The sequence below is a fragment of the Semicossyphus pulcher genome, unplaced genomic scaffold, assembly GCF_022749685.1.
Source record: "Semicossyphus pulcher isolate SPU_LCO1_2020_fin unplaced genomic scaffold, fSemPul1.0.p SCAF_4, whole genome shotgun sequence".
In the NCBI taxonomy this organism is placed as follows: Eukaryota; Metazoa; Chordata; class Actinopteri; order Labriformes; family Labridae; genus Semicossyphus; species Semicossyphus pulcher.
Window position 1 is genome coordinate 25987213 of NW_027211715.1, and position 25232 is coordinate 26012444.

The 25232-nt window shown below is 41.4% G+C and overlaps 1 protein-coding gene across 1 annotated transcript; it reads left to right on the forward strand.

Moving 5' to 3' along the window:
• Positions 1-241: 241 nt before the first annotated feature.
• Positions 242-23281, forward strand: pla2g4ab (phospholipase A2, group IVAb (cytosolic, calcium-dependent)). Its single transcript, XM_069679520.1, has 19 exons — positions 242-559; positions 1958-2073; positions 3999-4080; positions 4316-4464; positions 5318-5431; positions 5731-5768; positions 6337-6481; positions 8234-8370; positions 8641-8863; positions 9148-9262; positions 11564-11701; positions 11781-11870; positions 13649-13714; positions 14407-14537; positions 14681-14789; positions 16100-16284; positions 17291-17480; positions 19810-19967; positions 20982-23281. The coding sequence occupies exons 2-19, from the start codon at positions 2056-2058 to the stop codon at positions 21138-21140; spliced, it is 2247 nt and encodes a 748-aa protein (XP_069535621.1). The 5' UTR covers positions 242-559; positions 1958-2055; the 3' UTR covers positions 21141-23281.
• The last annotated feature ends 1951 nt before the right edge of the window (positions 23282-25232 follow it).

A 25232-nucleotide genomic window follows, 5' to 3' on the forward strand; every position in this document is an offset into this window, starting at 1 on the left:
ACCCTGCATGAATTATCTTTAATAAATTAAACGTGTGTCAAACCAAAAGCGTCTTCTAATCAATATTGAGCTTAAACCATGGTCAAAATAGATCAGATATTTCACTAATAACTTTAGCGTCAGCCCTGTGTCATGTTTTAAGTCATTCACAAAATGTTTTTTATCCTTTCAACGAGACATTACGCGCCCTCGTGCGGACGTCGTCGCGCACTGGTACGCATTTGGAGAGGTGGAGAGCAGTCGTCTGCTGCAGCTTCCTCCGCTGACTCAATAATCTGACTCGTGCGGAGTTTACCGTAATTATTTTTCTCCTGTCCTACTTTTTTCCACTTTATTTTGGCGGAAAGTTACTTTTGGCTGTCTTCGATTAGTTTGAGTTCGTTTCTTGACTTTCTTTTAAATCTGAGACCGCAGACCTCCCCCTGACTGCCGGGTGTGCGTACCGTACACGGAGAAGAAGCACCTCCTCCAGCTGCAGTCCTACTGTGGTGGAACGATATTGTCGATAAGCATGACACATTTTGCAGGATTTGTGAGTTGAAAACGATCTCCGGTTAAGGTATGTTTCCATGTTTCTGTCCCGTTTTTTTTGCGCAGGGTTTGGATAAGAACTTAGAGAGGAAGGTCACTTGCAGTACTTGTTGTTAGTGGTGTTTAAACTGGGCTTCGCGAACTGTTCAATTTACGCAACTCTGGATAAGGAAACGCGCTACTGCCAAAACTAATCGGCTTGACTATTAATAAAAATATATCAGAGCAATTGGTAATAGCCTGAATTAAGCTCCTAATATGTCAGATCAGAGCGAACAGATTGTTGCATATAACAGAGTTAAGTCTTTATATAAGAGAGATTTACCTAACATGTTGATATACCTCTCATCTCTATCACCTCTGTTGCCAACAATATTCAATTTGGCATGTTGCAAACTGATGCCTTTTCAGATGTGACCTTACTCTGTCCAGTATAAGAATGAGGCAAAACCTGTTTACAGTGGCCTCATTACAAGTTCTGAATGAAGCCTACAGTATATAATGCTGTATTTCTTTTGGAAAATGCACAGTGATTCCTAGTGGTAATATCTACCTTTAATAACTCAGGTAGGACTACACTTGTAGAGGAGACAGAGGAATTTCTTTATGACTTTAAACGTATAATTACTGCAGCTGCTTTGTGGCTGGCTGCTGTGTGCCCCTCTCACATTTTGTGTCCTCATACGAAAATGTAGTTCTGTGAAGTCTCTAGGGGTACGTTGGCACACACACAGGGCTCAGCAGCCTGCCCTGCATGCTCCCATTGTACGTTGCAGAACAAGGGCAGAGTGAACTGGCACTTTGAAAAGTTGGACCACTGATGCAAACTACGTGACTGTTGCTGTGAACACACAGACTCTCTACGTGCTCTCGGTCCCATCAGTAATGATACGCTTTGGTGAACAGCTGAGAAAAGGCTCGCTGACCTTGATATGCTATCACAAGCGCACACGCATACACTGGCTTACACAAACACACTGCATGCAAATTCCTTATCAACTTGTGTGTGTTCAACCATTGTAGAGAAAAGCTTAATGCTACTAAGAATACCACATTTCCTGCACCCACCAGACTGTATGTTAAACACACACAATCTTTTTCAGCTGCATCATCAGGCATCTATCACTCACCCCCCTACATACGCATGTGATGTCACACTCACACACATAAACGCTAGCTGGTGGCTCAGTACTTCTATAATCAGTTTGTGGCTCAGCACACTTCCCCTTGCCCATGACAGGGTGCAAAAGGTTTTAATGATATTTGTAAGGCAGCTTTGGCTTTATAAAGAAGGTATCATCAATAAAAAGTTGCCTTGCTAAATGTAACCACTGGAAATGTGGCATTTAATAGTGTGTTTTTCATGTAAACGTTAAGCTGTACTTCTCTATGCTTTATAATAAAATGTTTTTGTTTCATCTTTCAGAATCCAAATGCTCCAGTTCTTCACTGAGATGTTCTCCTGAGTTTAAGTTCACATCTCAACATTAGCCTTCTTGAGAATCACTCACCCGACCACGCACCATGGCTTCCAATATACTTGTAAGTATCTACATGGGTGTTATTTCCTGTAACACAGTTTTAACAGCAGCAAGGAGATGCTAGCAGTGTGAGATACAGAGCAAATCATTCTGCAGCAGGCCTTTGCTAATTGGGATTTTAATAATACAGTTGATTTAATTTATTATCTTATTGCTCCAAAGAAAAAAAAACTTCTGTGCAATATTGCATGTAACATCTCAACAGCGAGGCATTTTATATCAATCCAGCGAAAGACAGGGGTTAACGTAGGTCATTCAAAGCAGCAAACATTAGCATGCGGTTATCTCTGTGATAGCTGCATTATCTGCTCTGCAACACAATCTCACATCTGGTAAAAGTGTTTTAAAGAACTTATAAATGGGCACACCTTTAAACTATAGTGAATGTTAACAGATGTCTAGATTTCTTAAGAAATGCTTGTTGCACTTTTAGCCCTCTCTATGGCTGACGCAACAAAACAACACTGCAAAAAGGAAAGCAAAACAACTTATTTTCTTACCTACATGTGGGTTCAGTGATGAATATCAAAAAAAGAAAGAGGGGAGATTTAGAGACAGCGATGTGCAATATTTTATCAGTATTACTGCTCGTTTGTTAGTCGGATCAGCCCTTATTTCTGGTCTTGAGTCGGTAGAATCCACACCAAAACTTACAGACAAACAGACATTCAGAGAAAGGGCAACACACAGTTAGGATTTGCTGCTATAAGACCGTGACGGTACAATTAGGTAAGGGAAGGGGCTTTGGGGAAATCTCTTATGTAACTCTTCTGAAATGGTTATTAATAAAAATACATGGATAATTTCTTCACAATCATGACAGGTGTGCTTGCCAATGTTGAGGTACAGTGGGAAGTACACCTGTAGTAATGGGTTGAAAATAAAGGAGTACAAACTTGGTAATAATTAGTGACTCATCAGCCATTTAGGTAGTGCCTCAAAGTTCTTTAGTAGACTATTTAGCCTGATTGTAGTGACTATCCTGTTATAGTAAATCTGCTGGGTGCGGGAGGGAGACAACGTTTGACGCACTTCCATACTTTTCACTGATACAGGAGGTGGTGATCAAGTGTAACGAGCGGTAAAAACCGTGTGTCTTCTCCTAACCCATGCATCACTGTCAGCTGTTTCCCATGTGTTCTTTGGAGTGAATCTACCACCACAGACCTACACTGCCACCTGTGGCAAACTGGTGTGAGCAACAAAAATACAAGAAGAATGGCTCCTACACTACTAGTTTATGTTATTTAGATTGATTACTTCCCTTTTCAAAGATTATGTTTTTGGCCTTTGCCTGTATTAGATAGGAAAGTGTTTAGAGTAGGAAATACGGGAAGAGAGAGTGGGGATGACATGCAGTAAAGGGCCAAGAGCTGGAGTTGAACCCAGGACCGTTGTATCAAGGACTGAGCATCTATAGATGGAGCATCCGCTATAAGCAGGATAAACCGGCACCCCTAAGTGCTTTTCCTCATCGCTTTTGACATTTTCTCATGGTAGATTCCAGAGTCCTACTTCTTTTATAAGTTGTTGTCCTGTTGTTACATGTTCTCTTTAGTTTTTTAGTCTTCCACTGTATCTACACATCTACAACAGACCTAATACCCTCAATCTAAGGCTGTGACGCAGCAAGTTTTAAAAGTAGCATTTTGCAGTTAAATGAAAAGAGATCATTGCTCAGTGTGAACACAACTGACGACTAGGAAGTGCACAAGTGTCAGTCTGTCAAAAACTCCAGATGTTCTTCCTGATAGACACCTGAATCTGCGATGAATCTTCTGATATCACACTTTGTAATCATATTTCTCATGAGCGTTGGGTTAAGAGCGGACTGTGCTGTGTGATTTATATCTTTAATCCTCGTTATCATCGTGCTTGGGGTAACTTTCCCACGTAAGGCTGAACTGAATGAATGTTGTTTTGCAGGTGGAACAGCAGTTTTCTCACAAATTCACTGTGACGGTGGTTCGAGCCGAGAGCGTCACCAAAGGAGCGCTGGGGGACCTGTGTGAGTCTCAACACATTGGTTTTGTTTCCTTCTAGGACATGTTTGCTGCACGTAGCTACATGTATAATGAGTTTCTGTTAGTTTCCCTGGAATTGTTTAAATGTGGAGAAACCGCCCACCAAAACTTGCTGGCCAAAATGCAAATGTATTTATGCTGAGTAGGAGGAAACTTTATCTGTGTGGATTCTGCCTTTCAGTAACACTGCTTTATCTTTGTGTGTGTGTGTGTGCGCAGTGGACACTCCAGATCCATACGTGGAGCTGTTCATTCCAACGGCCCCAGAGAGCAGGAAGAGGACCAAGCACATAGACAACGACATCAACCCAAAATGGAACGAGACCTTCCACTTCATATTAGACCCCAACCAGCCGAATGTCCTGGAGGTTAGACCTGCATTTTATTGTCTTCACTTAACCTGTGCAAGAAGACAAGCTGGGGTGTAGTGGAGCGGAGACAGACAAACACAACTTACTATTTGCCGCCGGATATGAAATAATGTGAGATAACTAGTGTTATCATAGAATTAAAATGTATGATAGTAAAGTAGTTTACGGTCATATAAGAAAAAAGGTTTTTCTGGAAGTTTCATGTTACTGGTGCAAATATGATAATTCTTTGTTTAGATAAGATTAATGGCTAATATGGCTAATAAGATTTTTCTCTATTTTTGCCTCTTATACACTGCCAGTTCAAGGTGGGATTATTACGTCTCTGTTACGTTCCATCTTCTGTGTAAAACGCACGGAGGCGGAGTGGAGGGGCGAAGTCGTTCCACCTCTGAGCTGACATCGGAGGTAGTAACAGAGGCGTAACGTTGTCTGTGTAAACAGCAGAGCCGGCAGGGCGCAACAGCACAGTGTGTGTGTGTGTATTTAAAGAATGCGCTGTTTGTTTACACCTCGCGCATAAAAACACGCCGGCGTGGATTAGTCCAATGTAAAATGGCTGCACGGCGGCGGAGCCTCATTACGGCGCTGGGGCGGTAAAATGGGCTATTGATTCTCGGTCAAAGGCTTTTAAACTTGTGTGGACGCATATTTGCAAAGCCCACTGCAAATTAAGCCCCTATTCCCTTCTTTGCATTCACTTTGTATGTTATCACTCTGCATAGAAAATCTTTGCATTTGGTCCGAACACAACATTAGAAAATTAATTAGCTAAGTTTAACTTGCAAGCATCAGAAAATAAAGCACAGCACTTTAGATGTATTTAACTGCTGATCTTTATTCCACTTAGTTAACATTAATGGACGCCAATTACGTGATGGATGAGACTCTGGGGACAGCATCCTACGACATCGCCAAGCACGGCATAGGCCGGACAAAGACGGAGGCTTTCCTCATCGGCAAAGTAAGACATTCAACCCTCAGAGACTCTCTGTGCAGTTTCATCATTATGAATGGCTTGCAGGCAAACATTTTTAAGAGACACAGACACTCTGTTTAAAGGGCAGTTGTGGTATTTGTAAACAGGGGAACCTGCTTTTACATATTTTGGGAACATAAATAATTAGATAAGTAAATAATTACACTTGTTGTCTTTGCCACTCAGATTTTTATTGGAACACTTTTTGCTTGTTGACAGAATTACCAACCACATTTAACTGCTCCTCTAATGCACAATAACCACATGTTTCATTGTTTTGACAGGCAACCAAAGTTTACTTAGAGATGTCGTTGGAGATCTGGTAGGTATTCCTTCAAAATCTAAAACGATCTCAGTGTTTTTTATAGTTGTACTGCTCGTTTGTTCTGTGATCAACTTAAAGGCTCGAGTGTGAAAAGGAAATACTGCCTAACACCAAATCACATCAAAAGATATCTCATGACACTTTTCAGATAGGCCAGGTCTAGACCTCACTCTTTTCAAATATGATTGACAGCTTGGGTTCGAATCTCAGTCAGGGTTGCAGGAATACAAAGGAATTGAATAATGCATAGGAATTCCCCAGGAGCAGTTTAAAGACTAAATTTAGAACTTGAGCTGCGTGACTCAGTAATGACAGGATACCTGTGAAGCTAATAATCGGTTAAAATGCATCAGAATTCCAGAGCACCGCTGTGTAGGGGTTCGTGGGAGGGTTTGGAAGTGCCGTACATGTTTCAAGGGTTAGTAATTATGTGGATATGTTTCACAACAGACCACCCAGAGGCAGATATCAATTAAACCTATGGAGCAGTTTCAACATCACCCGTAGTATTAGTCAGACAATGCTAACATACACCTTACTTTCCATCCATCGTTTGTCTCTGCAGCACCAACCTGGACCTGCGGTTCAGCCTGGCCCTGTGTGAGAAAGAGAAGCAGTTCAGACAGACGCGCAGAGAGAGAGTTATGCTGGGCATCAAGAAGCTGCTAGACATGGAGAAGCCTCGCTTCCTCCCCAGCTCTCCAGAGGAGGTGGGAACAGAGACACTTATGAGTAAATTTAACAGGGGAAATGTTAGTATTAGAAACCTGAAGTGTTTTCAGTCATTTTCTAGATCTGTGAGGCGACAGCCTTCGTTTATTTAAGTAATCAATTTGACCGTCCTGTTGCAATTCCTGAAATGTAATGTTATGGGGACAATACCAAGACAATACCAAGTACCAGTATCTTTTTGTTAAATATGAAGCTACACCCAGCTGCCGTTAGCTTAACAGCACAGTTAGCACAAAGAGTGGAGTCAAGTTAAAACAGCTAGCCTCGCTTTGTGTTAAGGTAACTAAATTCAGCTTACACATATTTAAGCTCAGTAAACATGTTTTATCTTGTTCTTTGAGTTCTGTACAAGGATTAAAAAAAGATTGATAATGTAGCTATAGCCAGGAGACGTTAGACATGACATCTAGTCTGCCGACCAGCACCTCTGAGGCTCACTAAGTCACTTTTTCCACATTGGTTTAATCTGTTTGCCATTTTTTTTGGTGTATGAATTGGATATAAAATCATCGACAGAGTTAGGCTGGGGATTTCGCTAGCTATGCTAACAGTTTTCTGGCTGTAGCTTCATATCTAGCATCCTCCAGGATCGTCTTCGTCTCCTGCTGTCAGCAATACTGTCAAACCTGCTGCCACACTGATCACCTTAAATCTAAGTTGGAATTTGCTGCATCTGCTTGAAATCTAGAGCATTTTTAAAACCCCTACCTCCTCACCAGCATCCACCTTTAGGTTCTGTGGTTTATTTCTGCAGGAGGCTTGAGTTAGTATCGTTACTCCCTTCTCCTTGCATTGCCAAACTTGATGTTTTCTTGTGGGGAGCGATGAATTCAGGGCCCCGATGGTATGTCTGCAGTACATACTGTACTGTACACTTATATAACTATGACATCAACATGAGTTAGCTGACTGCTCTACAGCTGTTCTATTTAGCCTCTTAACACTGTTCATTTGTATGAGTATGATGGATGTCATATGTGTGCTTACTTTGCATCTGTCATTCTAGTAGAGAGGATGGTTTGGCATTTACTTGTGAAGGCAAAAATGAAAGGAAAACCATGCAAATCTTTGAGGTCTGTAGTTTAACAAGACTTGCATGCACACTTGCTGACTTGCTAAAGTCAAACCTGTGATGCACTTCCTCGCACATTGTGTTCTCAGTTTATATAATAACTCTTTGACATTTCTCACACTGGGAAGCAAGCTGTACCGTAAGCTTCACTGAGCTCCAAGTTTTGCTCCCTTGCTCTGAGCTGTGCTATGTTTCCTTTTCTTCCTGGTGTGGTTTTGGCCTTGGCATCCCCAGGGCTGGCTGTAATCTCCAGCCAGGCCCGCTCTTGTCTTCAACATGCACCGGAAGCTCCAGAGGAATGAGATAACCAGCCCCAACTATGCTACAACATCCCTTAACTCCCTGTTCAGCGCGGCTCTTGTGGAAATGCATCTGTGAAAGTATTAAGAACTGCCTATGAGAAACACACAGATGCAGAAAGGAAGCGATGTTGCGTAATGAAAATTATGAAATAGTTGAAAATCCGAGGGCACAAGTAAAAAAATGTTTCAAAGGCGTGACGCAATTAGCATTGGCACGCTAAGAGTATAGAGACTAGAGGAAAATTACTCAGCTTGAAAGAATGAGATAGAGTGAGTGTGATTCTCTTACGCTGTGCAGCATCTTAATATGCAATTAAGCATGCCTATGTCTTGTTCTTCGTGTGTGTGTGTTACAGGTTCCGGTGATTGCCATTGCAGGCTCAGGAGGCGGTTTTCGTGCCATGGTAGGCTTCTCAGGTGTGATGAAAGCCCTGTTTGAGTCAGGGGTCCTGGACTGTGCCACATACATTGCCGGCCTCTCCGGATCCACATGGTCAGTTTAAGTTCTTTTCTCTCTTTTTTTCACCTCCTTTCCCTCTCCTTTTATCATCTCTGTCTTACACCTGCTTTGTTTCTTTTATCTTTTCTTACTTTCCGACTCACCTTCTGTCGTGCCTCCTCCCCTCTCTGGCAAACTTTCCTGCCTTCCTCTGCTGGTATGAAGCTGTCAACAAGTGAGCATCTCTGGCTTATTTTAGACTCCATATTCATGTTTGTCAGATTGCACAACAATTTATTTCCATCTTTATCTGTATCCCTGTAGGTACATGTCCACTTTATACTCCCACCCAGACTTTCCAAATAAGGGCCCAAAGGACATCAATCCAGAGCTGATGAGCAGAGTTAGCGGTAACCCACTGAGGCTGTTGCTGCCACAACACATCACCAACTACATCCAGGCCCTCTGGACCAAAAAGGCCACAGGGCAGCCTGTTACCTTTACCGATATCTTCGGTATGCTCATAGGAGAGACGCTTATACCAGCGGTAAGAGCCGCCTGACAACTGTATGTTTTTATTTTGATGGTACTCCTTATTTTTCCGTCTCCTCTCTGCTCAGTAGTCAATAATCCTCCTCTCTGAAGCTGTTTCATATCCTATTTTTTCTTTTGAACTGACATCTTAGGCAAGCCTTATTTTTATTTTGAGCAGTGTTTCTTCCCCTCTTTTTTATTCCTACTTCTTAATTTTACTTCAACGTAGCCATGTTGGTCTCCTTCCTTCAGAGTGCAACTGTAAATGATTTAACAGACTGTGTTCTCTCCTAACAGAGGATGGACATCAAGCTAAGTAGCATCCAGGAGAAAATAAACCAGGCCCAGAGTCCTCTTCCTCTCTTCACATGTCTGCATGTCAAGCCAGATGTCTCTGAGCTCATGTTTGCAGGTAAATATCTCGCTGTTGTAAGGATCTGCATGTGCATTCGTGTTAACGGCGAGTGTTGCATGCTCCTCACGTCATTCATAGAAAGTTTTTGCATATTTAATAAGTAACTAGGACGATCATATGAGCTGGGCCACATGCAAAATATCCAAGCAGTACTTATTTCCTTATACTACTGCTCTAATACCACAAAGAGGATGTGCCATAACGTGGTGGATTTTCAATAAATGAGGGCTCTGCTGGTAACAACTGTGCAATATCAAGGAAGTAAATAGTGCGCAGAGGGTCATAACAGAGTCTGGGTTAGTCCCATGTTGTGAAGTACTTCCCCATGTTGCCTTCATGTTGCCTGGACAGTAACTGTACACTACGCTTCAGAGGAACAGAACTTTGAATGGAAAGCGCAATAATGGAACAACAAATATCTCCAGTGATCTCAGACCGATTGGTCAATAACGTTAGATTTCAAACAATAACAATGGTATCACAGTGAGTCTCAAATGAGTGATGTACATTTGACACACTTTCTGCTGCTCTTCTGTAAACAAAAATGGTTGGAGACTGACTCATTGTGGGAGCTGTCATTCCGATTAAATCTTTATATCCTCATTCGACTTGTTCCTGCTGGTAACTCAAGTAAATGTTCCTGTTCACAAATTTAAAATGAATGGTTGTTTAAAATGCTTAGGTTATGCTGTGACAGTATGGATGTTTGATTTCACGTAAGGAGGATAAAACAATAATGATAATAATAATTATAATACATTTTATTTATGTAGCGCTTTAAAAGGTACTCAAAGACACTTTACATGTAAAAACAACATAGCAAGACATTAAAAAGCAATATACAGTATAAAACAATCAAGGTGCAATTAAACACACAGTCAAGGATTAAAAGCAGATTTGAAAAGGTGGGTTTTGAGTCCAGTTTTGAAAGAGGGGAGTGAGGGAGAGTGTCTGAGGTGATGGGGGAGGGAGTTCCAGAGGGAGGGGGTAGCAATAGAGAAGGCTCTGTCCCCCCAGGTCCGGTGCTTGGATCGCGTGAGAGGAGTGAGGAGGTTGCTGTTGGCGGATCTGAGATTACAGGTGGGAGTGTATTGGTGAAGGAGGTCAGTGAGGTAAGGGGGGGCTAGGTTGTGGAGGGCCTTGTAGGTGAGGAGGAGGATTTTAAATTGGATTCTTTGTTGAATGGGGAGCCAGTGGAGGTTCTGAAGGACTGGGGTGATATGATCTCTGGTGCGGGTGTGGGTGAGAAGACGGGTGGCAATGCGTTTTAACATGTGGTTTTCCTTTAAAGGAAAGAGGTACAAAAATGTAAAAGAAACCCGAGACGGAAGCTGAAGAAAGAAAAAAGTGTCAACAATAGTTTATATCGACTTTCTTAGAGGAAATATCTCACTTATGGATGAGGAGACACTGTATTAATCATGTCATGACGTGTCACTTTTGGCACCTGTAAAAACTCACCACAAGCATGCTTTTCTTAATATCTGGCCAAAAGTGCCAATGTTGTGCAGTGTCATTGTGATTTGCAGCAGTATGAGGACACATTCATTACTGATGTAGAATAACGAGTTGTTTGCTTTTGTTATTTCTCACCATCACAGCTAAACTTTAAAAACTGTCACGCTTTTAGCTGGACACGTTTGTGCTGCGTCATTCACAGTGTGACTAAAATAGACAAAACCTGATCTCTCCTCTTTACTAAAATCCCATTTTTTTAATGATAAATACTATGTTGTCAGGAGAGCTTTAGAACAGTTAGGCTTTGACATTATATCCGCATTTTCAAGCACATTTTTGGCTTAAGGTTTTGAAGGTTTAAGCACTTTTATCGCTATTATAATACACCTGATGGCACTTTCACATAACCCTTTCTCTATTGCACTTAAGCCAAAATATTTCTACTCTGCAGTTCCTTTATTACATTCTTTCATATGCAGTTACCATTCCCATTTTAATTACTAAATCATGAAAAGCTGGTGTTCCAGGTGTGAAAGGGTGGCATAGATATCTCAGGAACTCTATCATTATTGTAACAGTCATTTTTCCATACCTCTAGGGAGGGCCTACTGAACGCTACTATCTCCTAAAACACGACATTTTAAACAGAATGCAAAATGTGAGCCTCTAACATCACCATTATATGTTACATCAACTGTGTTTATAATTGTAGTGCACTAATGCATGCTGAGAGCACAGTGTAAGTGTAATAATTACAGACTTGAACTTATATAAATATATAGCAATATAGCTAAATGTGTTACATTTCTGCTACATTAACTCTGTGGTTCCACCGTGCAGACTGGGTGGAGTTCAGCCCCTATGAAATTGGGATGGCGAAGTACGGCACCTTCATGACCCCTGACATGTTTGGAAGCAAGTTCTTCATGGGAACTGTTGTGAAGAAATATGAGGAAAACCCTCTTCATTTTCTCATGGGTGAGACAATGTTTTCATCTGAACAGTCAGACTGTTTTACATGAGTAATCATACTAACAGGATGTTCTCACTACGTCAGGTGTGTGGGGCAGCGCCTTCTCCATTCTGTTCAACAGAGTCCTGGGAGTCAAAGACACAGTTGGTGGCAGCACCATGGAGGAGGAGTTAGGTAATCTTTCTCGGTTCCTTTTCTTTTTGCTACATGCTACCGTAACTGATTTAAATAGATTTGATTAAAAGAAGGTAAGCTGTAAAATGCACTTCACTTTAATTAGATACATTGGTTAGATTGACTGGAACAGCACAGTAATGCAATAATCAACAAACCAATCTCACCACTGACACAATTCAGTAGCTGTATCACCATATCTTATTCAGAAGACAGAGTTTGCTTCGTAGTAATTGATGCATTTAGTGTCTGTTGTGGAGCTTTCAAATGCATCATAGACAGCTCCGGTAACATGAAGAGACCACTACAAAAATATGTTTTACTATGGTTCTACTATTTACAGGTTTGTGTTTCTGTTGAATTAACTTTTGCTTTAAACAACGTTTCTTACTACTTCAAAATCAAATGTTGATTAAGACAACAAACCACATTTTTTTGGCATGCTCTCCACCAGTATGTGACATCGCTGTTGGGCGATGTTAGGAGTAGCTCGTCTTTGTTCGATGGTTTGTAAATATCCATCTTCCTCTTGATCACATTCAGGAGGTTTTCAGTGAGGTTCAAATCTGGACTGGGCTGGCCATGATGTGTAGAGAGAGATGCTGCTTTAAGGGACATTTGGAGTGGTCTCTTATTGTTTTCCGGAGCAAGGTTAAGAAAGAACTTTCAGTCTCAGATTTTAAACCAATATAGCACCTCAATTTGCCAAGATATAAAATAATTGAAAAATGCTTCACAATGACTTATCAAATACTATTTCAGATATAAAGTGTCTGTATTGGGCGGCTGGTTTAGTTAGTCGGTAGAGCAGGCACCCCATGTACAGAGGCTACGGTCCTTGTCGCACTGATCGCAGGTTCCACTCCCGGTCTGCTGATCATTTTGTGCATGTCATCCCCCTCTCTCTCCTCCACATGTTTCCTGTCTATCCTCAGCTTTGCTATCTAATAAATGTATTTATGTTATGTTAAACCAAAACATACAGTATATGTAGACATACTTTCCCAATACATGTTGTTGCGTAATATAAAATATAGTTCAGGATTCCAAAACATGATTTAAATCATATCTTTTATCGTGCTACAATAGATTTTGAAATTGCGGATGGTGAATGTCTTGAACACAATCTATTAATATTTGATTTTGGCATGTGTCTTTTGTGTGAGTGGGTGTAGGTGTTTGTGTTTCGATAATGCCACTGTATAGATCTGCTGATAAAATACCTTCCTTTGTGCTGTACACCCTTCTACTGAAACTGTCAATCACTTGCGCCTGAGCTCCTATTGTTGTTTGTCTTTTTCTTACGTCATCCGCTTGATTTCGGAAAATTCTCACACACATTAACACCCGCAGATCCTCACACCTTTGAATTGCTTACCCGAAATGTACTCAGATTAAAATGTGTTGCATGAGTTTGTTTTAATGATGTTACTACAACAGTGGGAAAGTATCAGCTTCCTGTTATTATTCTGACAGCTCATCGTATGTTTGTTTTTGGATGAATGCGTTTGTTTGGGGTGACCTTTAGACTACCAGACACACTCTAACAATGCATCGGTTGTGTGGAAGTGCTTAGAACATCTCCACCCTGTTTACTTTATCAGGCGTATTGCATTTCTCCTGCGAGTTATTTTTATAGAGATCAACAATAGACAGTGAACTCGATAATGTCACATAAACCTTCTGTCGGGTTAAGTATTAATTCGTGGTATGAATGAGATTAACAAGCTTCTTTTGAAGTCGCAACCTGATGAGTGAATCTGTCTTGTGTCCTACAGAGCAGATCAAACCACAGCACATCGTGGGAGAAGACAGTCTGGACAATGACGAAGAGCCACGTAAAGGTGAGCTTAGCTAGTGATTCATATGAGAAGCTTGCAAACAGATACCTTCCTGTGCAGTGTCATAGAAATTGTGATGGTGCAACAGATAGAAGTGTGGCTTTCGACTGCTGTCAACATTGTTGAGTGTGAGGGAAGGTCGACGCCTCGACACATTCTTGTGGCAATGTTGTCATTCGCGTCTGTTTGCGTGACAAAGCTGCATCAGATCATTGACTGTGGTTACTGTCAGGAAAAAGTGCTGATGCATCGAGCTTCTCCTCGGTCGCAGACGCCATACTGTGGGTTATAATTTTTCTTTCTGTGTGGTTTGCTCTTTATGATCCTGTTGGTGATTATATACACGCTGATTATTAGGAAGTGAGTGTGTTTTCTGCAAAGGGTGGTTGTGAGTGAAATAGCGGCAAACTATAAATAGAAAGAGGAAGAGAGAAAGAAAGAGGGGGAGGTGTACATGAGAGACATGTATATCAAATAAATTCCCCATCAAACTTCTCTTTGTATGAAAGCAAGTTAAAAAGGTCTTGACTTTGAACTTGTAGCGCACTTCACTCTTAATCTAGATCTTGGGTAAAGTCGAATTTTGTTGCAAACTTTTCTAGTTTTACTGCACAAAATTTTAAATTTCTAACCTGTATGTTAATCCTTTGTCACAACATTTAAAAGTCCTTTCTTTGTATTTATCGTGCCTTCAGTTGGGACCGAGAACCAGGAGGCAGAGGACGAGTACCATCGCACCGCTCAGGCTAGCTGGGTGCAGCGAATGTTCACGTCGCTCTTCAGTGACTCAGCCTTATTCAACACAAGAGAGGGCAGAGCCGGGAAGGTACCTGATTAAGTTGATTCACTGGAAAATGAAAGTGCGAAATGCCTCGTGTGCTGTTGCTGCATTCTTGCTTCACTTTCCATTATTCAATTTCACAACAGACTGCCCTTTTATCCTCATAACCCATCTCACCCGTTTACCAGGTGCATAATTTCATGCTGGGCCTGAACCTGAACACCATGCCGTTCTCTCCGCTCAGTGAGATCATGTGCCAGGCCCCTACTCCTGAGGAGGAGGTGGACGCTGTCACAGGTAACAAGGACAATGATGGTCACAGTTTACTGCATCTGCATGTGATTTAGTATAAGTATAATAATCTTACCAATTGTAGTTTTGATTATCCAATTTATTGACAATTAGGTCTGGCACCATCAGTGAGAATAAGTGATTTGTACATCTTGTTTCCTACCTTGAAAGTTGATGCATGTGAATCTGACGAATTTGGTGGCGATTTTTGCAGAAAAACTCAAAAGCAGCGCCCAGTTAGCGACACGTTTTCCATCACCCAGCAGTAGGTCTGCCAGAGAGAGTAGACCGAGCTAACGCAACGTAAAGCGCCTGTTTTTACCGGTCTCTGCAAGTGTTGCGAGTAAACAGTAATCTACTATGGCTGAACAAACAAAGAAAAGATGGATGACTACAGATACAACTTCAAAAGTAAGTGAAAATCCAAAGAAAAAGAAACAAATTCGACGCTCAGATGAAGCAAACAGTCTAAAAAGGAAAGCGACCGTCAGAGAGGAAAATCAAGAGTTACAACCGGAGCCAACCGTGGACGTCACACATGCGACACTGTCTGGATAAGTCCTTTCTGCTTCACAATTACGTTTTCTAAAGCAGCAATTTTTTTTCTTAGATCTAGTTTCTTAGCCACTTAAATAGGTCCACATCTAGCAGTCATTGAGTGCTGTTCTTTGAACTGGTTTGGTCTCCTCAACCTCCTGAGAGAAATATTTGGCTCGTTAACTGCTAAATGCTTGATTTTGTTCAACAGCTAGTTGCTAACTTTGTCTGCCTGATGTTTGGTACTCTCTGTCGCTGCTAGAAATAAAGCTTGTGAGTGTGAACAATGCAGGAAAGTTTTGGGTTCAAAGACGGAAACAATGAGCTGAAAGGTGCCAGAATGTTCCTTCAAGCTGAGAGGAAGTTCAGAGTTTGGTCATAATTCTGTCTTGTTCCATTGCTACAAACTTCTGTCACATTACATGCAGCCATTTTAACCAACTCAATTCAAATCAATTCAAAACTTTCCAGTCCAGATTAAAGACATGACGTGCAGAATAAATTTAACACGAGAGCACAATAATACTTGGTTTCAAATACTAAATATGTCAAAATTGTTGCTACATCTATAATTAACCCGGCGAGGGAATTTCACTGGTAAAGTAACAATTGAATCTCAGGTGTGGTTTTAAAAATGTTACCCAGCCCTACTTCCACTGAACATATCATCATTGAGTCATCGTACACTTTAACTGTAAGGATCAAATTTTGGCTGAAGATCATGGAAACATCTCATCACATTCCTGTGTCATTTATTTCACTGAATTCTGTTTCCGCAGACCCAGATGAGTTTGATCGTATTTACGAGCCTCTGGATGTGAAGAGTAAGAAGATCCATATAGTGGACAGTGGCCTGACCTACAACCTGCCCTACCCTCTCATCCTGCGGCCGCAGCGCACTGTTGACCTCATCATCTCCTTCGACTTTTCTGCACGACCCAGCGACTCCAGCCCCCCGTTCAAGGTAAGAGGCTCACTTTTATTGAGCTTGGCCGTCCCATTCTCCTGAACACGATATCTCAGAAATGCCTTGAGGGAATTTCTTCATATTTGGCACAATTGTCAACTTGGACTCATGGACGAACTGATTATATTTTTGTGCTCAAAGGTTAAAGGTCAAGGTCACTGTGACCTCATGTCCTTTCTACAAAGTATTCTTGTGAAGGCGATACCTTTACCCTGGAGGGAATTTCTTCAATTTTTGTTCACTTGAAGTCAAGGATGAACTGATTAGATTTGGTGGTCAAAGGTCAAAGGTCACTGTGACCTCAAATAACTAGTTTCTGGTTATAACTCAAGAATTCCTACACTATATATAATAAAAGTCGGTATAAAACGTCCTCTTGGACTCAAGGCTTCTGTGATTAGGTTTTGGTGGTCAAAGGTCAAGGTCACTGTGACCTCACAAAACACGTTTGTGGCCACAACTCAAGAATTCATACACTTATTATGACAAAATTCCACACAAATTTCTAATAGGTTTAAAATGATGAAAGAAGGTACTTGTATGAATCCACCCTTTCCACTTCCTCTCATTGGATGACAACCAGGTCAGGGGGCCTCCTGTTCCTCTGGTAATCCACAACAAGCTCTTCAATCTCGCTAATATTGAACTTAAAGGTGGTGATATTTGCATCATGTGTCAAAGCTCTTTATCCGTACTCTCTCCTCCTCTGGAAAAACAGTCTCTAAGTGAGGGCAGCATATTTCTCACTGGAAACTATTCACTGGAATCAAACATGTTGCTATAGTATGAACTTCCATTTTGCCAAAACATACACGTAATACTTTTTGTTTGATAACTCCAACATCTAGAGTCTACACAGACAGAAATGTAACTTGACTAGTTGGCGGAGGCATACAACCGCAAGGCGGTTAATTTAGTTTTAACTGCCATGAAATAATATTAATGATCCGTGCAAACACGAAATAATGACTCTTTTCTTCTGATTTGTAAATGTGTGCTGCAGGAGCTCCTGTTGGCAGAAAAGTGGGCTCGGATGAACAAGCTTTCGTTCCCCAAGATCGACCCGAAAGTCTTTGACCGCGAGGGCCTGAAGGAATGCTACGTTTTCAAACCAAGGAAAGGCGAAAAGAACTGCCCGACCATCATCCACTTTGTCCTGGTCAACATCAACTTCAGGCAATTCAAGGCACCCGGTAAGTTTGTGCATATGTGGAGGTTTCCACGGCATGTGTGAGGAGGAAAATATGCCAAGGCTCTTTGTATAATTAAAATAATAATGCCCTTTTACTGTCATAGCACATGAGGCATCCCTTCCTCGAAATTGCTCACAGGAAATCAGCCATATTCGGTCAGCAGCAGGCAAGTTAGGCCCCTCATCTGAGTGACCCCAATATAAAGGTCTCTGCTCTCTGTAGTTACTTGGTGGAAATGGTGCGTCTGTCTTTAAGCATACCTGCTGTTTAGTGTGTGTGCGGATGTGAACCACAGTGTGTTCAGTGTTTCATGAGCTGCTCGAGTGAATTATGGTTCCTTAAGGAGCCAGGTGCCGGCAAGGAATCTCTCGTTCCAGTGGGAGAGCTCCGTGTGTAAACAGGTCGTATATCATGAGCCATACTAAGACACACTAACACCACATCTCCAACTCCTCTCCATCTCTGCCTCTTTACATTCAGTAGGTCATCGGCCCACATACTTCCGCAGTCTGTTTATGGACGTTACGTAAGTTTTCTGAACTCAAACCAAAGACGTTGGAAGGAAATTATGCCATAAATGGACTTCCAGGCCCTTATAGATTTGGCTCACTCTATGTCCGGCCTGTATGTATGAATTTTCCAAACCAGAAACATCTGCTACGTCTGTGATTATAGGAAGTACATTCAGGGTCAACGTTAAAACTTTCCTCAAACAGATGCAAATCAAGCAATATAATACGAAGATAACTCCTTGTAAATAAACTGTGTCTGATATGTTTTTCTGCAAAGTACATTTAAAATCCTCCCAGGGCCTCTCCTTCTTCTCCCTCATTAAAAATTACAGAATCTGCATAGGCCCCGCCCACTATGCACATTTCCAACCGCCCCCTCCGTCGTGATAACAAAATACATCTCTGCAATAATTCAGTAGCAACTTGTTGAAACTTAGCTAGCTTGAAATGCAGTAGTTAGTAGTAGTAATGTTAACGTTAGTAGTCAGTAGTGAGTTTGCAAAAATTACAATGAAGGTAACAGCTGGCTTGCGCATCGCTGAAGTGGTTGCCATAGGTTACACATAATGATATGCATAGCGTCACCCTGTCCATTAACGGGATTGGCTCCTTAGGTTTGTGACGTCTCAAACCTGCCAATCTGAAAACGTGTTGTTCAGCCTGTCCTTGGTACACTGCAGTTTAAAAGCAGACAGGCCCAGCCATGGAGATGACTGCTGATGTTGTCCCTGATATGACTTGTAGCACATGAAGAACACCACATGGAGATGTTTACAAGGTTAAACACTTGATTTTCACAGGAGGGGGTCTTTAAAACTATTTTTATATGCAAAGTGGAGGAAGATATTTTCCTAATAATAAAAGAACTATACATTTGTATATTGGATTTTAAGTGTATTTACAATGAATAAAGCACCATAAAGGTGTCGCTTTCATTGCAGGCTACAGAAGAAGAGAAGAATTGATTAAAATAATGATAATGATACATTTTGGCCGTGGACTGTTGTACTTCTCTGTCGCATGTCTTGCCTCAGTGGACTGTATGTTTAATGGAATCACTTTGAGTTTAATATATATTATATAGCTAACAAAACAAGCTCACTTCAAGGTCGAATTTTAACATTTCTTTAGCTTTTGATTACATCACAATCTGTTCATCAGCAGAATACATTTTTATAGATAGATATAGATTTTTTTTTTCTCAGTTTGTGGTGTCCGGCGCCTTTTTGCACACACCTCCACTGCGTCATACACACACACACACACACACACACACACACACACACACAACACCGGTGTGTCAGGTCTTAAGGTTGCACAGAGGCCGAAAAAGAACAGGAGGGCTCACTCTGACGTAAGAACTTTGTCTGTATTAAACTGTGATAGACTGAGAAACTGACTGCCGGGGTTTTTGGCTTGTTGTTGTTACACTGTTTTTTGGATGTTATTTGCTATGTTATTGGTTTACAATGCACTGTGGGGAAATGTAATCATGCTGTGGTTTTTTTTTGACTGGCTCTGACTGGCACCCCGGCACTACGCCAGCGACCGCTACACCTTAATGGACTTCTTCCTTCAGTATACTCACAGATCAACAAATCAAATTAAGACAAATTGTTTTGTTTTTTACATTTCCAAGGTCAACACTGACACCACATCCAACATCCAAAAAGCTAATAGTTAGACACAGAATTGAGATCTGTTCACTGCTGCTCCAAGATCAACTCTACGTGTTTTATATCTTTTATATCGAATCTGTTTTTTCTGTATTCTGTATTTTTTATTCATGGATGTTTTACTTCATTATTTGCTCACAGGTGTTCCCAGAGAGACCGAGAAGGAGAAGGACTTGGCTGATTTTGACATCTTTGACGACCCCGAGAGTCCATTCTCCACCTTTAACTTTCAGTACCCCAACGAGGCCTTCACCAGACTCCACGACCTGATGGAGTTCAACACGCTCAACAACCTGGAGGTCAGTCCTGCCTCTATGGCTCCACTACAGGAAGCTAAGTTGGCTGAGATTAAGTTCTCAGACATCAAACAGGAAAAAACAATATTTTCATTCCTCCCTCAGTCATTTAATGTTTACCTACCTTCATTCATTGCAATCAGTGGGGAAGTTTTACATTTTTGCATTGTCATGTCACCACACAGACATTAGTTTGTTGTGCAACACCAAAAATTTCAAATCCCAAAGGCTGGTCTCAGACCGGATAGAAGAAGTCTTTACAGGCTTATAAGGTGTGTCGCTGTGAGAGGTCGGACTGACTTTCACTCTATCTGAGTCACTTCCCTGCTGAGTAACCTTTCAAGTAAATGAAAGGTGATGCAATGATTTCAAAGTAAGTCAGCTTATTCGGTCTTACGTTTTCCTAAAATATATTTTGTTTAATACCTCAGGCAGCATCACTAACGGGTAGAAAACACCATTTGAGACATTAGCCAGTGGAGAAGCTAATCCTTTTATTCTTTCGAATTTCCCGGTCTAGAGTTGCTGCTTGTGCCGGGACACGATTCCTTTACATTGTTTCTTTGTAAAACTTCCTTGAATACAAGCAAATGTTCGGCATACAGAGCGACTTAACGGTCACGACCAAGTGAAGCGGAAGTGCCACCACTTTTGTTGTAACCTAGCAACAGAAAGCACCGGTGAGAGGCGCTCTGAAATTGAGGTTGTGGGTGCTGCCAGCGTAAAAAACACTGTTAGTGGACACAGGCCCTTATTATGATTCAAATCGATAGAGTGCAGCAATTTAACTTCAACTCAAGAACAAAAAGCATGTAAAGAATATCCATCCGGCGTATTTCAAAGTAAAACAGGAAAGGCTACGTATAACACTGACTTTGAACATTGACCCTGACACCAATGTATCATGCTGTTGCTAGCGAGAAACTAATGTATGTTTGATCCGTACCGCTTAACTTTGAAGAATGACTTAAGGGCTTAATGACTTAAACCCTAATCCCTGTGTTTGCGCCCCTGTAGGTGATTAAAGAAGCCATCAAGGACTGCATCGTGGCCCGGAAGGAGAACCCCTCGTGCCGCTCCGTTCCCTTCTCCCTCAGCGAGATCCCGAAAAAGAAGTTTCTCAAAAAGGATCCTCTAGTGAAACCCTGGAATCACCTGGGAAACGATCAACAGTAGCCTGATCTAAGACTTTGGATAAAGAGGACTTTAGGGACTTTTTAGATTATTTCTTAAAGCAAAGCATTTTCTTTTTGGAAACTGCAATCATGTTGACCTCTTTTCTTTCTACTTTTAATCATACTTTAATTTTGTAAAGAGCCTTGGCACTTCCTGGTAAAAGCCTCATGATTGCATTCATAATAAACACAGTGAGAATTTTCATGTGGCTGCTGGGAGAACTGTTATGCTAAAGATGCCTTTGGGCAGCCGTGCTGTTTCTACCTTTCGCCTTCGATGGGTGTATGCCCTGTTAGAAGCCTCACCTGTACTGTACTTGTTTGTAGCTGAACTCTTTCCATATTTAGCGTGCGTCTGCATAGCATGCAAATCAGCTGTTTGGTTTTTTTTTACCGGATGACTCGTCTAAACATGTAATCCTGTTTGAAAACATGGAAGAGGAGCTGGTTACCATTGGTTTTGTTTGATGGCAACTCCTAAACACACCAAGTGCACCCCCTCTGGATACCTCAAACATCTCACTGTTGCTCGCCCACCTACAGGGAGGGAGCACTCCCTGCTCTCCTGCAGGGCGTGTCTCATATTTAAGCCTCCATTTTGGAAAAACAAAACTTGATACCATAGAAACGGCTCGGTTCATTTGTTTATTTTCCTGACCATGTTGTTTCAGGCTGCCTTTAGATAAGGGCGCAGTTTTTTCGAGGGCCATTTCCTCCTCCTACTCCCTAAGGACTCCTTGAGCACCCCCGCACAGTGAAGTGGGGCCTCGGTCGGAGCGAGGAAAGTGTGGGTGGAGTGGCGGGAGCTATCACAAGGCCCGCTCGGTGGCTCTCGGCTGCACTGTGGAATTTTACACACTACACCTACACCTGCAGCAGTGGAGGCCTGGAATCTGACACACTACACCTATACCTGCAGGGGCCCAAAGGCTGCACACAGAGCAGTGGAATTTTACACAGGAGCATTTATATACCCCTATATGCTCAAGTTTCAGCTGTGGAAGGAACTGAGTGTTCTGCAGTCTTGCTGCAGGGACTCATGACCCACAAAACTTTGCAACCTGCCTTTACGGGGATTTTTAGTAGATAGTTTTGCATGTAAATGTTTCCTGCATTCACTTCTGTTTTGTTTCAAGAAGCTGCTTTAGTATGTGTTCATTTGCTTTTTTGGATTAGCTACTGTCTGTTACATATAGTGAGCAACATTTAGGACTATGGTAGCATCTGTTCCTTAAAATTTCTGTTCCTAAATGTAATCTCTCATTCAGCTTTTCTGTTGTTTTTTTTTTGCCTTTGATGCCTTTATTTTGAAAGAGAGAGGACAGTGGATAGTGTCGAGGATAGGGGAAGAGAGAGTGGGGATGACACGCGACAAAGGGCCGAGGGAGGGAGTCGAGACTGGGGCCGCCGCGACGAGGACTGTAGCCTCTGGGGCGCGTGATTTAACCCCTGAGCTAAACCGTAAGACAAATTAGCATCCACGGTAGCATATGATATTACGAAACCAAACAATGATTACAGAAAAAATCACAGCTCGCAAGGGAATATACTTGTGCAACGTAGAAAGGCATTGGTGAAAAAAGTGTGTGAAAGGCTGCTAGAAAACAGAAAGATAGATAGTCTTTCAAAAAAACTACAGCCCTCTCTAAGAAGACGATGACAATGATTGTTCCACAGTGTCAACAACATGTGAAACATCGCATTTTGGTTAGCTTTGGGCACAGGAACAGATTTCAAAATGGACACGAGTTTTGCAAATCTACAGTCAGTTGGCATAAAAGTGTCCAAGCATATTTCCAACGAGCATACAAGTTTATAGTCAAAGCTATATGCAAAAAAACAAGCATTGATCCTTTAATGAGATCCTGTCAAACTGAGCTGTTGTGTTACACTTTAATTTTTCTCCCTAGCATAGAGTTAGTCCATGTAGAGAGCTGTAGCTGTTTTATTTTCTAATACAGTTTGTCACATTATGTTTTTATGCTCCTGGACAATGTTTACAAATGTGTCAGATGCTCAACGGTCAGTTCTACGGAATCAAGACGTGTACATACAAACCCTGTGATCATTAACTGTTCATTTAAAACTGGCAAAGCATGACATACATAATGTTTATGTGCAGCGTAAAAAGGATAATAAAAAGAGAGATTTGATCTTGTGTACAATGTTCTCTGTTAAAGTATCACACACCCTTCTGTCATGTGTGAGACCCTCCCTGAAATAACAAGGGAGGAGTGCAGGGTCGCAGCTCTGCTTCCTTTTGTTCATCTGTCTTTGTCAATAATCAAACCAGTCTGTAGATATCTTTTGTAGGTTCCTTGTGTATCTTGGCCCATAACTGCAGGCAGAGTTCACAGCTGGCTGTCTGACATATCACCATATCTTAGAATTGATTATACCTTCAGTGATGTTATCGCTTAACATCCTTAAATAAACATGGTTATAACAGCTCATAAAGTGCTGGTTCACAGGCACTGTAACAAACATTTTCTTGCGTATTATTTTACAGTTGGTCACAAGTTACAACACATGTAGAGAATATTGAGAGTATTTTAAACTTGCACAATTTGATGCAACAATTCAGACTAAATCACTCCCATAATGTCAGATAAGCATAAGAATATTTTTGCAGCATGGACTGAATAAAAAAGATTGAAATACCTACCATGATGCCAAGGCTAATTCATAAGCTGGATAAATAACTATTTGACAAGCTAAGCTAACAAGCTAGGTATGGTGAGGGCAGACACCAGTACAACCAATTAGTGCTAATATATAGAACAACATGTCACGATAACAACCTGCTCAGGTTGTTTCCTTTTTTCCCTCTGTAAACAGAACAACGTCAGATTTACCGGACTTCTTTCGGCGGATTGATATGGTTACAATTAGTCCTCCGGATTGTGCGATTCGAGCCGAATCCTTAGCAACGGTCTGTTCTTCATAGCAACGGGCTGTTACAGAGAAATGGCAGACCTCGGAATGCCGTAATTAACCAATCAGAATCAAGAATTTAACACAGCTGTGTAATACAGATAAAATAAGGCTAGAATTTCACTTACCGAAAAAAAACTGAAGCGCGGACTTTTGAATGGTCTGTTAGTACAACTGACAGCAGCAGGGCCTAATATTTGTCCAATACTTGCGTGAAATGTTCCAAAAAGCACCAAAACTACAAACTCGGCCGGGAGTTCAGTGACTGGAAGTAGCTGAGGTGACAGATAGCAGCAGCAGCTCCCGCCTCAAAGCAGCCACGCCCCTAATTATGCATAACTTTAAGTCTAAGCTGAGTTATGTAAAGGATTGAATTATTATTAAAATAATGTGCACTGGAAAAAAACTGTAAATTTAACTTAGGCAGTTTGTACATTAAATGCACATTTAATGAGTTGTATACGCTACAGGAAGAAATCTTGAGCGTCTCAAGTCCTGTGCAAATAAATAAACATCTGCATGGATGGATGAATGAGTATTTCTTTGATCTTGCTTATTTTATCATCTTGAAATACTTTGTGTGCATTTTATCAATAAATCTCAAAGCTCCAAAACCTGTGCATGACCGACGGAATATTAGAGCAGGTTGCAATTCTCTAATGCCAATTGCAGCCTAACAGCTGTAGAGGTCTTGAACAGAACCTTGTTTACTTTTAACAGAGAGGCATAAATATTTACACAATTCGTCTCCATTGACATATGACTGCCCTGGCACCCAAACACGCTCATGATTCAACCCCTCCACAAGGAAATAACTGCATGCCAACTACAACAACAACACATAATTTAATACAACAACGCAGTAACAATGCAGGAATATGCAGCTATATTTAACGTAGGTGCATTGTCCCCTCATACCAATCTGCTGTCCCAACACGCCCACCTGTCAGGACGCTACAATAGGCCTATATATAACAAGCTGTAGAAAGCTAACTTTAAGCTCAATGTGAAACGGCACGCCAGATCTACCTTCACCTAAAGCAGGAAACCACCCACGGTCTCTCCCAGCCTGCAGACCTGCTCCAACGCAGCTCACGCTAATTCATTACATTCCCCAATTAAATCATCATCCAGGAGCAATGTTCCACTCATGTGAAAC

Bases quoted from the DNA above. Each gene is read 5' to 3' on its own strand.
- pla2g4ab (XM_069679520.1), top strand. The intron at 4,081-4,315 runs GTGAGTCTCAAC...GTGTGTGCGCAG, and splicing joins AGGAGCGCTGGGGGACCTGT to TGGACACTCCAGATCCATAC. The intron at 5,432-5,730 runs GTAAGACATTCA...TTGTTTTGACAG, and splicing joins AGGCTTTCCTCATCGGCAAA to GCAACCAAAGTTTACTTAGA.